Here is a 13,323-nt window from a genome sequence, read left to right on the forward strand (position 1 = left end):
GTAGAACTCTAATCACTATATGATTCTGCATTATATATGGCCTAAAGGCCACTGATGACTTGAATGCTATGTGTAAGCATGTGAAAATGAGAATCTCTCTTCCTCCTTAATCTCCCTGCCATTCTTTCCAATATGCGTAGCTAGCATGAACTTCTTAACATGGGGTGCCGCTCTGACACCTACTTTCCTCAAATACTTTCACTAACTTCATTGTCATGCATACTCCCCATTCTTATTTCTGCATTGCATGATTCATGTTGGCTATGTCACAACTCTCATTTTCCCTTTCCCAAAGGTCACATTTTATGATCTTGCTGCTGTTCACAATGTGTATTTTAATATATGTTCCTACATATATATATAAAATATATGTATTATAAATGTTAAAATTTTTACATCCCTTGCTGTCTGTCCCACATAGTTGTTTTTTTTTCTATACATACCAGTATGTGATAAATGGCTTTTCTTTTAATCATTTGGGATAAGGGAGAGTGAACTGTCTAGTGTTTTACAGAACCGTGTTAGTTTCCTGTAAAATCCCTCTCAAGTTCACTTTTCTGGATTTGATTTTTGCCAGTTTTTTGTCAATTTTTATATTTATGCTCTCAATTTCTTATTCCAGTCTTACTGTCCTCGTTAAAGATAGGTAAAGACCTTACAAGTTGCAGAACAATGTTGCAAAACTGATTACCTTTCTTTACTGTATTTTCATTCCTTTTTCTTTTTAATCCAGTTTGTTGTTTTGTCTTATTTAAATCCCAAGCAGATATGCCCTATTTGATGCTAGTGGCATAACATTGCTAGCTTCATTTGTTTCTACATCCACCAAAAATCAAATTCCTATCTACATGTGGATGATATGAAGTGATTTTGGGGACAAGACTGTAGAGTCATGCCTTTGAACTCACAGGGAAGGGTACCTGTGCAAGATGCTCTACAAAGACCTAAAATGTGTTGAAGTGCCCGCACTCTGAACAACTTTTCTGACTTTAGTTAGACTGAAACATTGTGTAAGCATTAATCTTCTCAGGATTAGGTCTTTTTGGTGTATAAAATCACGGATATATCTGTATATTGTGTATTAATAGTTCTGTTTAAACAGGAGTGCTTAATCATTTGATTGTATTAAAACCTATTATTTCCTGCACTATTCTCCAACTGTTTGTAATGTTTAGACTCCAGAGGAAAGATGCTATATTTAAGAACAGAAGTATTTTCTAGTCTTGTAAGGTATTTTTTTTTCTTTTCTCTGCATCAATACCTCATAGGTACTACCGATTCCAGATCTTTTTCTTCGAATGAAAAAGAAAAAAAAGGAAAGAAAAAAAAGAGAAAAAAGAAAAAGCATATCTGCTACAATAATTATAACAATTACCATAATGTTCTGGAAGAGGTCAACTATCATATTTGTAAATAAAACAAAGCCAGACACCTTCAATCTGCAAATGCTTCAAGTTTGTTGTTCTGATTTGACTCTGTTTCTCCTGTTCATCATCCTTGTACAGAATGTGGTCTAAAGCTGAGAGTGGCAGGAAGATCTGGAAGTTACAAGACCAGTTAAGAAAATTAGTTGATTATACTTTATTCATCTATTTTGACTTAAATTTTATAAGACTTCAGTTAGAAGAATATCAAACCAACAGATAGCCCCAGACCTGAATTAACACTGTGTAGCTAGTCAGTTAAGTATCTGAATAATGCCAACACAGAGGGCTTTAATGCTTCTGCTGTAATGAATGCATAGAATCCCTTAATTACTAAACTGTTTTTCACTGATTGGGAAAAGTATAGATTTAGTGTTGACTGAAGTTTTATAACGAGCAAGTTGTAACACTTCAAATCTTGCGTCCAAATTTCCCTCGACTGCAATAATGAAAAAAAAAATTAGTCTTAATGAGAAAAACATGGAGCAGAATTTAGGTGTCTTAAGTACTCTTCCTGAATTCTGAACATTTACAAAAAAAATAACCCAAGATAAACCTCTTCCACCTCCCATATTAATATGAGATTCGTTGTTTTAATTCTTTTTGCTTGTAAGGATGGATCTTCACAAGTTTCTGAATGGTTAACCCCAAATTTACTGTGCTGGACGTGTTACATTACTATTAATCATTTTTTTTATTTTTTTTCCCCTTCTCTTTGTAGCTACAAAGTTTTCTCTTTTTCTTGTTCACTAACTTACGCTGGGAAGACAATATGTCAAGTCAAGATTTGCAAAAGTATACCGGCTAAAAGATCCTTCTTTTTCCTGGCTGACTGGAATGAGAAGTAAGTTTTGGTCTGTGCTTGATATATGTTTGTCTAATAGATTTCACACACTGAATATTTATTCCCCCCAAAAAGACCCACATCTTTATTATGGATCTTCTTCTGAGCAAATTAAACTCTGCATAATTCAGAGAAACTTAGGAAGATGGGAGTGTGAAAGGAATGGGATAGCTAGAGGGAGAGAAACAGGACTAAGCTAAATCTGGTCTGACAACAAGCTAAACTAAGCTGAGAATAGGTTTCATTCACTAGAAGCATCCTCGAGAAATACTGGAACCAAAAGGAGATACAACCAAAGGCTGTATTTCTGTTCTCTTTTGAGAACTTCCGCCCTTTGGATCCACCTCCAATAGGTATGCAGTCCAACATGAGAACGTATTGTAATACTTCTTTAAGGAAGCAACAAGGCTGTTGTGGTTTTTGGGGTGGGGTTTTTTTTTGTTGTTTTTGTTTGTTTGTTGGTTTGTTTTTAAAGAAGGTTCTGCAGTTTTAAAATGAGGACCTTAGTTTGAGACTGGAATTTTAAAGATTAACAACTGCCTGTCACCTGCGTGTCTGCTTTGAGGAAAATAACTCCATTGAAAAGCAAGGTGCACAAGGAAACACCATTCAGTTAGGGCAATAGGATGATAAAAAGCATATTTGCAATAGATGGGAGAGAAGAAGTAGGCAATTTTTTATGATTTGGTGGGTAATATTGTAGTTTTCCAACTTCCTGAGCATGACATGTTCATATTTACAATCTTTCAAATTTTTGGTATTTTACGTCACTGTTTACTGTATTCTAAATCTGAAAGCAGCTTGATTACGTTAAAATTGAACAAAGGCTACAAGTCAGCTGAAAGGGTTTTTTTAAATTCTAGTTGAATGCAGAGTGTAATTCATAACTTCTGTTTGCCTTCATCTAAGACTTATTATAAGAGTTTGAAGCTGGTCAAATGGAAGAAGACCTTTTTATATGAAACCTGTGACACGCAGATGTTTACTGTAGGACATGAACGTGTTGAGATCATGAAAATGGATTTTGTTTTTATTCCAAATCTATCACAGCACTTAACAACAAAATCAAATGTTTTCACATCAAGACGGGAACTGGCTGCTTTTTACTGTGTTGTGCTTACCATAGTATGACTTTGGTATAGTATCAGAATATTAGGTAGGACGGAGATGCCAGAAGATCTTTCCTGTATGAAAATATGCATAGGAAAGGAAATGTTTATGTTGTTTTTACTTTATTTTAAATAGTAAATACTTGCCATAGTCCTATAATGAGAAAATGTGGGTTTTGCTGTTTGTGCTGCTAACCCTCTAAGAAAGAATAAACAGCACCAAACTTGACAGAACAATCAGTATGTTCAGAATATTTTGAAATAGAGAGAGAGAAGGAAGTGTAGAGGTGGTGCATTATGCCTGACTGGCATCATTTAAAACATATACAAGGAGAGGCTGGTTTGGCTTTCCTGCAATGACTGCATGTATATAAAAACTAATTAATAATTTTTGCAAGAATTCAAGCAGGAATTGATTAAAAAATAGAGTCTTTTGCAGAGGTAGGTATTACTGCAATTGTTTTTCATGTCATCAACTGGCACCATTTCCTAATGGAGGAGGTCTGGGTCACTTGAAACTGTAACCAAGCTATGTTCACTCTTAGTTATCTTTTGGCCATAACATCACTTTTCTGAAACAGAAGGGAATACGTTTGCCTTAAAAGTTTACAGAGGAGACAATTTCTGTTTTGTGAAGTTTCATGCCTTGAGTTACAAAGTGCTACTTTCGTTCTAACCCATATGCAATTTTCGGTTGATCACAGCCATTGAAAATGCATGTGATAAAAGGCCACCAGGAAGAGCTTCTGTTGCATTATGAAGTCAAATATTGTCTATACAGGTAGGGATCAATAAGGCCAAAAATAAACCTGTCTAATTCAAAATGAGCCCTGATCTTAGATTAGGAATGACTCAAACAAGGCAAAAAAAAAAATGGAGAGTAGTGTTTTGATGACTGGGAATCTAGGAAAAGAGTTTTTACTGAAGAGACGACTTGCTTTATTTACCGATTTTTCAAGTATTTCGTTTGTCTTTTCAGGTGCTTTAACCAGTTACTGTCTGAACATTAACTTGATAGGGTTTTTTGTGTTTAAACATGAGCTTCTGTTGAAGTCTTTTATTATATTTAGTCTGTCTTAGAATGTTCTCAGAAAACATAGGAATTGTTTGATACCTAAGGAGGTTGCGTCATTCAGTGTTTATTCTCTTTGTCCTTTTCTAAGAGTATACTTTTTGCTTTAGAACTTGTGTATTATCTTTGAAAAGCGTGATTCTCACCTTAGTGCAGAGTTCAAACAGGCTGATACTATCTAGCACATAATCAGTAAAGTCCAAAAGTTGCCCCCTTAATTTTCTCCTAAATTTCATTTTTCAATGACTGAGACATCTTAATGATTTTCTTTCTTTTGTCTTAGCTGCTTAGATGATGTTCCACCATCTCCTCTTTTTTCCATCCTCCATAATTTATGTTAAACCTACAGACGTGAAATATGGAATTAACATTAAACCTACCATTCATCACCTCAGATACTTTCTTGGCATTGGATTTCCCTCTTCTCCATATTTTGTTTGGCTTCACTGTTTTCTTTACACTCTCTCAGAGCAAAGCCTGGGTTGCCCCAGAGCTCTTCTGTGTTTAGTGCTCTTATGATATTAGGCCCTTGGCCTTTGAAACCGGCTGTATAACTTTATCTAGTGTCTGTGAATAGCACCTTCTCAGTGAGTAGCTCCTCTGTTTTTCTCAATTACTGTTGAAATTGTTCACCCACAGGGAGTCTTATTTCTGGCCACTGTTCCATTTCCTCTTTCTTCTTAGTCATCCATTTGACTCAGCCTCATGCAGTCAGAAAGGATAATACCAATTGGGTAAGCTCAGACTTGCATTAATCAAAGTTCTTAAAAGTAATACAGGTATTGCCCTTCTTTGTGTATCATGTGTCACTGGAAGGGAAATTTTGCTCCTCTTTGACCCATACTTTAACTCTTGGGATGTCTAACTCTTGTCAGAGTTTCCAAGTTCTTTCCCTCTGGTGTGCATCTGGTAGTGCCATATATCGTGTCCCAGGGAACCTCTAGCAAGCATTTGCTTTCTGCAGTGAGATTATTGTGAGTGTTTCACTTGCTCCAAGTTCCCAGAGAGTGTTAACAAATGGCTGTGTTAGAAAATGCACTTCTCGATTTCTTGTTCTTGTCTCTTCACAGCATTAACGATGCTTTAAAGTTAAGTGTAACTCACTGTCGAACAGTTTTATGTAACATGGGCAGAGTTGTTGGCCTATAAGTGAAAAAGAGAGACAAGCTATCTATAGCATGTAAAACAGTTCAGTTTCCCAATAATTGTTTCTAAGTAATTATGAGTGAGGAAGAGGGCGTGAGACAGGGAAAGCAGACTTGAAAGCTATAAATAGGGACACGTAGGAAGACAGTTGAGAATTGCTTCTCAATTCTATTCATGTTAATTAGAAAGAGTGGGAAATTGATGTCTTGCCTTGTTATTCGAAGAGAGAGGTATGCAAATTTGAATAATTTCCAAATGTTTAGGACTGATCATCTGAAATTTTGACACTAATGCTAATTTGGAAGACTTCAGAATTTCAGATGAAAACCATCTACTTAATTTCAGTGGCTCCTCAGTGCATTCAAGGAAACTTATTTCTGCTACCCATAGTCCTTATGTTTTTCAGGCTACTACACTTTTTAAATACCAATTTCTACATATGCTTACTGCTTAACTATGACTATACCTTTTTAGAAAAGCTGAGTTGCATTGTTCTGCCAGTCTAGATTGAATATCTGAAAATCAAATGGAATCTGTTATTTAAGTTTATCTTCTAGTTTGTTTTCTTAATCTCTACTTTATGCATATCTTTCGTTTTCTCAATGCTTATGTTGTCAATGAGGAATAATTCTTTTAGCCCTTAGCTCCTTATATTGATTTTGTTTATACAGAAAAAAGGTAATTAATTTCACTTCCCACTTGAGAAATTTAAGCTTGCACTAAATATACATGCAAAAATCTAGAAATGCAACGTCCACCATAAACGTTCTCTTCAGGAAAAAGAAAATACAGACTTGCACATGTCTGGGTAGTTACAGGCATGATTTTTACATACAGCATGACAGTATCTTATTTATTAGAATTGTTCTAAGTTATGATTTTAATTCATATAATCTATATAAACAAATTGAATGACCAGTCAAGTTTGCTAATGGTCAATACAAAGTTGAGATGAATATTGATAGATCTGAATTTTCGCACTAAAAAATGTGAATCACTCATTGCTGCTAAGACAAAATCTGCCTTTAAATTCTAGTTGGGAAATAGCACATCACCAGAGCAAGTAACAAGAGAGTGATTATCACACTGTACTCACAAGTATCTTTTAGTTTCTTAAGTAGTGTTTTCCTCTGAAGACATAAGACAGCAAATAACTCACTATTGGCTTACAATTCACCCCTAGGGGGATGCTTATTCTAAAATAGCCCTTCATTGATAAGGTAATTCTAAAGCAAAAGTTTAACTAAGCTTTTCCTGCCTTTGTCAACTCTAGCGGTGACCACTGAAGCGAATGAGGGGTTTTTTTAATGCCTCTTCTCAAGTACTGTGACCCAAGTTAATGGTTGGCAATACTTATCAATGTGTTGAAGGGATCTGTCAGTTGCATTTTCCTTCAGTGCGGCTTTTGTAATTTATAGCTTGATGTACGTGTTAAGGCATCTAGAAAAATGTAGAAAGAACTCACTTGTGGTAACAATGCTCAATTTTTTTTTTAGCTTTTATTTTTCTCTTTTCTGATTTTCTTTCAGAATCAATTTTCCTCTACGAATAAAGGCTCTTCCGAGGGAAACTATGCTGACAATAAAACTACTTGGAGTAAACAGTGCCTCTAAAAATACAGAAGTGCTTGGTTGGACATGCTCCCCATTGTATCCAAAAGAGTAAGTTCAGTTTTGTATGACAGCTTAAGACCATTCTTGAATAGTATTGCACTCTACTTGGGAGAAATATAAAAAGACAGAAATATTCCTTTCAGGACCTTGCTGTAAGACTGAGACAGTCACTTACAGTAAACTGCTCTTGATGTGACAGTACGAGCCTCGTCTATAAGCTTTTCTTTCTTTCCGATACATTGGTTTTGAACTTGGCTTATGTAACTGTTTAACACTTACAGTAAATTTCCCTAGGCCTGTTGGAAGACCTTGCTGTACCCTTTCCTGTAGCTTTCAAAATCCTTCTCAGGGTAGCCTCTTGTTCACAACGGTTGATTTTTTTTTTCAGTCTTCCTTCTGTTCTCACACCCATTCATTCTTCTCAAAGTGGGGCAGTTAGTGATGACCACAATGAGGACCTTTCCCACTACACGCCACTTTAGAAGCGTTCTCCTCTTTTTTAACCTCTTCTTTCTACACAGCACACAGTGTAACAGTGTTTTAAAGATGTTCGTAACCTTGAATGTCTCTGCAGTGATGCATAAACAGAGATCTAAGGTAAATTTTCTGGAGTCCCCTAAATATATTTTAGTAGCACTGAGACATCTGAATTTGGATCAAGACTTTACAATGATACTTAATTTTTATTTGGACTCCATAGCCCTGCATGCCCTCTGGGCAATAGATGGATAACGTTCAAGCCCCACAAGTTTCTACATTAGCATCCTAGCATCCATCTCTAAGCTATAGCTCTTTCCTCATCTTGAGACATCTTCATCTACTTCTGCATATGGTTGCAATCACCATTTAAAATGAAACAAAACCAAAAAAATCTGATTGCACATATGAATTTATTATGTTCGGAAGGCCTTGAGTTCCATTGAATTTTTAAGCTGAAAGGCTTAAAACACTACAAAATAGGTTGGACTGGGTTAGAGGCTTTTTCCATCTTTTCAGAAAAAAAATTCAGATTACTCCATTCAGAAAACGAGAGCATTCTTCTGCGACTTAGTAATTAGAGCACTTAGCTTGAAGGAAGGAAAGAAACACGAATCAACTCTCTGCTCCAAAGATTGCTTGGGCATTATATTCAATGACGTTTCATTCATTAAGTTAGTGTGAAGAAGAGCACATCACTCACTGTTCTGCGTGACACTCTTCTGTGTGTCTTTTTTTAAAAAAAACCCAAACCATTATGTTGAGTATTTCTACCATCCTAGTGCTTAGGGTGAAATAGATAGAGGGATTGTCTTGGCCAAGAATCTAATTTGAGATGAAGAGTTAAAGTGTCCTCATCCCCAGCAAGCTGATATATGCTGAGTATGTGCAGAAACAGAGCATTAGGCATGATAACTTAATTGGAGAACACTTGGACACCTTGGGAGGTAAATGGGATATGTGAGAATCCTGTTCTTGAGAACCCGTGAGATTTTCTTCAATTCACAAAGGAATGATTTTTGGAAGATCTGAAAGCCCTCAGCAACCTGTGATGTCAATTTTTTAATGTATGCATTCAGAGCATGCATGTTGATTGTCATTAGGAATATCTCAAAGTCACTCAGACAATTTCAAAAATTTTACTGAAAAATGGCTCCATTCTGTCGTGGTACACACAGTCAGCACAATGAAGGGGATAGAGGGTTACTTTTCATCTGCTGTAAAATTGTACAGATCATTGCTGAAATGACCCTTCAAAGCAGAAATAAAAGTTGAGTTGTTGGGGAGGAATGTTTTAGGAATAGCATGTTTAAAACCCTCTAATCTGATAACTCTGTCATTTACAATTATAGTAATTACTAACACAAAGAAGCCTAAATGCTTTTTTCTCTTTTAGTCAACCACAACTCCACAGAATTATTCATTTACCATCATTTCAATTGGTGTACTGATTTAAAAATAAGGATACCCCTGAAATTCCTTCTGAAATGTGAAACTTGAAAATATCTGAACGTTCCTGCTTTTCCTTTTCTTTGGAAGATTATGAATATTTTTTGGTAAACTACCTCTCAGGGTTACCTACCTCCCTGCTAGTTAGAAAGTATCAGGATTAAAACTGTCAGGTGATTCTTAATAGGTAGTGCTATCAGTTTGTTAAAGTAATTGAGAAGCAGCAGTAGGACTTTGGGAGGCCATATCCTGCTCCACAAAAAATTTAAAAGTTAATAATTGTTTTAATTTGACCTTCCAATTTTGTGGAAAACATTAATAAACTGAGCAATGAACGTAACTTCACTCCCCTCGCTCCAGGAGTGCAACTAAACTTCAAGACTTATTTCAAAAGAGTACTTCTGAACTTGGAAGTATGTATCAAGAAAAGATTTGTACCTGTACTGTCATGCTAATGTCTCAGGAGTACCTTTTATTATTGCAAATAGTATTAGGGTCTTTAAATTAACAAACTCTGTAAATGTATATAAAGAGATTATAAAGAAATCTGACCAGGAAATCTTTGACAAAACATTTCTAACTTGGAAAATACCACTTTCTCAAAAGAAAACTTTTCTCAGAGGTGAGTTTGAGTTCTAAAAAAGTATTAGCATTCTCATGTCTAGGATTTAATTTATAGGGGAAAGGACAGGAATAAGCTCTTTGAAGAATCCAGTAGCCGTGAGGTATTTGCCTGGGTCATCAAACATCCTTGTTCAAATCCTTGTCCCAGTTGGTCACTGAGCCATTCTTCTTAGGGTCAGCAACGATAAGGACAGAGAGCGGTCTCTTTTTCTCTGTTCAGATGCTTGTTAAAAAAATACAATTTTTTTTTTTTTAACACTGGAAAAAGAAAATAAATGTCAAACATTTTAAAAATACAGTTCCTTGTTTCTGTCCCGTTATATCATTTTCTGATTAAAAACACAGGAATTCTCTTCAAGCTGGTTGTGGCTTATGTTAAAAAGAGAAGGGAAAAAAATTATCAGTTTTGGGTTATTCTCAGATACTACTTAGGAATCTTCACCTTCGAGTGACCTATGGCAAAAGAACACTTTATTTTAAAAGACTGAATTTATTCCTCTGTAAATTTGATATCTATTTTCTCTTCCAAAATGTTTTTTGTCATTGTACGGTTGCTTCTCTCCTTCGTAGTATAATTCTTTCTATTTAGTTTGAACTGAAGATTAAGAAGAACTGAACTTATTTTAACATATAAAGTATACAAATTCATTTCATCTGTTTCCAGAAGTATGAAGAGTTTCTAATGCTTTTAGGCAAGACCATGTCAAAGTCCCTTGCCAGATCAAAGGGCTGTGACTATTTCCTGAGATTTTAACACTCCAGTTCTTCTCTAAAAAATACTGACTAAGCAGAGTGTATGTGAAATATATAAAAAAGTAGAAACAAAACCCAACTGTTTAAATAAAGCATATTACTCATTATTTAGCATCTCTTATTACAATCTCTTCTCCATACCTTACCCATGTTGAAACCATGCAATAACTAAAAATGTTCTCAAGAATTTGGCCTGTATAATTTTCTTTTTATTTGTTGTTGTTGAAGACTTGTCAGTGAACAGATGTTTAGTAAATTTGAAATTTGCTTAATTTACATTATTTCCTGAATTCTGGTAATATTTCTCACCATTCTCACAGTTGCCTTACAGTGTGCTGATTTATAACGTCAGTAGCTGATGGATATATAGGGCAGCCACTGTACTCTTTATCAAATGTGTGTTGGGATTACTGCTTATCAACTTTGCATGTTTGTGTACCAATAGTCTCACTCTTTACAAAACTGACTTCCTGCAAATTTTCTCCAAACTTTGCCTAAATGAGGTTGTTTACCTTAAAATTATTGCTTGTACACTTATTTTGTAATGTTGTTTTGGGGCAAACTTTAGGGAAGAATCCTTAACATAACTGCAAATTTGTTTTAAAAGAAGTCTGAAATAATCACATAATTTTGTATTTGCTGTATTCAGCACCTTCAAGTTTCTGGAAGTTATTTAAACTAGAAACTGTGGGGATGGAAGATGTGGTTCTTATAAATGTCTGTAGGACATTTAGCATTACTTTGCAGTTGAAAATCGTATCTCTAATGTGAATTTTCTAGAATGCTGTAGTATTTCTAATTATTATAAAGTAGTTATTTCAGTCTCATTCCAGTGCAGAATTAAGAGTGCTTGGGCCATGAGATATGGGGGTTTTATAGCTTAGCAGCTTTGGATTTCCTTTAAATTTACCCTCTGCTCTGAATTTCTGAGGCTTATGATGTCAGGTTTGGGGATAATTACGTTATTTTTACACCATATTTTGTCCTCATTTTCCTGGTGTATACCCAGTCTAAGCAGTAACTCTACTCTAATGTTGTATACTTTTGGGAATGAACATGGTAATAATGATTGTTGCTGCCAACTTGTCCAGTAGGTGAGTCTCCACATCCACATTTCTCATCCTTATCAGGTAGTTGACTTTAGATAGTGGCCCTAAATCAATGCTAGTAAGGCCCTTGGTGGTGCATCTGTACCAAGAAGTCTTATTAGACACAAAAAGCGGTTCAAAAAGTGTTTGCAAGCCCGTGTGCCAACTTTCCATTCCTTCACATCAGAAAAATGTATTTATCTCTTGGGCTGAATAGTTTAGTGCTCCAGAGCTAATTAACAAATCAGAAATCCATCAATTGAGGCAATTTGGGAGTTATAATGTCCCCCACAGTGCCCATTGCTCTGACTTCACTGATTTTAACATCACTGTTTTGAACGGGTATTTCCAAATCAGACACAACAAGCAACAAAAATTTCCCTCTTGCTGGGTGTGGTGAGGGAAGTCTCCCATGTGACTTAGGGACGCAAGATTGATTTTATTAAGTTAAGGTAACTTGAGCTGTCCTTAAGTAGCAATGTCTTCTTCTGCTCTGATAAGGTGGGAAGTTTATTTTAGCTCCGGTAATGAACAAGAGCTGGGAATATGTGTAATTCCAGGGGTTTCCATCTGCATGAGCATATGAATAAATAAGTGGCAATAGGCACAGAGCAGCACTTGTTTATTCACCTTCTGATGTGCTTGACGCTGAAGTTGCTATATGGAAGCCATTGTCTATGGCTGTGGTCATTATACAGTCTTTACAAAGGTCATTATTACCGCCCTCACCTTACAGATGGGAAAACTGGCAGGCTGAATGGGGAGTGACCTGCCTGAGCTCATCAGCAGAACCAGGTAGCAGAGAGAGGCATCTGTCTGTTTAGTAAAGGTTATGGTTATCATACTCATGATGCTAGCTCCTTCCTTTTCTGAATGCATCCTGCACACTCTCTTGCTTCCTTTCCTTTTTCTAAAAATTATCAAGTATCTCTTTACTGTTTCATTCCACCTGCATGGCCCTCTTGTTGTTCCATTTGCGTGTCCAAAAGCAGACTTGGTCCTGAAGAACGTTAGCTGCGCACTGCATTACAGAGCCCCGACAATTGCGAGGGAAAGCTGTGCCTCAGAAACATACACTGTATTTTGCAGTTGTCAATGCCTCTTCACAGCTTTTTAAAAATGCCTCCTGTGTTTACAGACTAGCCTTAGTCCAAAGAATGACTTACTGATGGAAGATACATAAGTTGCTCACTTATTTGTAAATGTGTAAATTAGTCTACTCTATATAGAAGGCATAAATATGTGTCTAGTTTTTACAACTTATTCATTTTTTCTTAGGAGATATCATCTCCGTACTATCAATGCAGTTTAATGTCTGATTTTACTCACAGTCCTGTCATCTGCTTTAACAATGTGAAGTCTTCTCAGTCCAGCAGAGATACATTGCTTTCCTTTCTCTTTCTCTGGTTGAGGACTCTGAGGAGCCCACCTGCTGATTCTTCCTTATCTTTCTGGACAGTCTTTAGCTACATCTGCATTGGGCGCAAATGAGTTGAAATAATGAACTCGGGAAATGTCTCAATTAAACGCATCTACGGTGCCACTGAGATCTGTGCTACTTCTTGTATTTGCCTATACAGTTTTCCAGGTTTCCCAGGAAAAAAAAAATCCACTGTATGGATTCTTTTTTAAAGCCCTCCGTAGTTTTAGAGCACAATATGAAAGTGATTAGCCAAAATGAGAGCTGGAAAGAATAATTTAGTCTCCGTGTTCATTCGGTTCTC

General features: G+C 36.0%; 1 protein-coding gene across 1 annotated transcript in view; it reads left to right on the forward strand.

The window, feature by feature from the left end:
- PIK3C2G (phosphatidylinositol-4-phosphate 3-kinase catalytic subunit type 2 gamma) overlaps positions 1 to 13,323 on the forward strand; it is a 284,737-nt gene that overhangs the window by 135,285 nt on the left and 136,129 nt on the right. Inside the window, exons 13-14 of the mRNA XM_074585602.1 lie at positions 2,146 to 2,268; positions 7,125 to 7,256. Of these exons, the coding sequence (XP_074441703.1) occupies positions 2,146 to 2,268; positions 7,125 to 7,256 (255 nt within the window). The remainder of the gene's footprint in view (positions 1 to 2,145; positions 2,269 to 7,124; positions 7,257 to 13,323) is intronic.

Source organism: Larus michahellis, chromosome 1, assembly GCF_964199755.1.
Source record: "Larus michahellis chromosome 1, bLarMic1.1, whole genome shotgun sequence".
Taxonomy (NCBI): Eukaryota; Metazoa; Chordata; class Aves; order Charadriiformes; family Laridae; genus Larus; species Larus michahellis.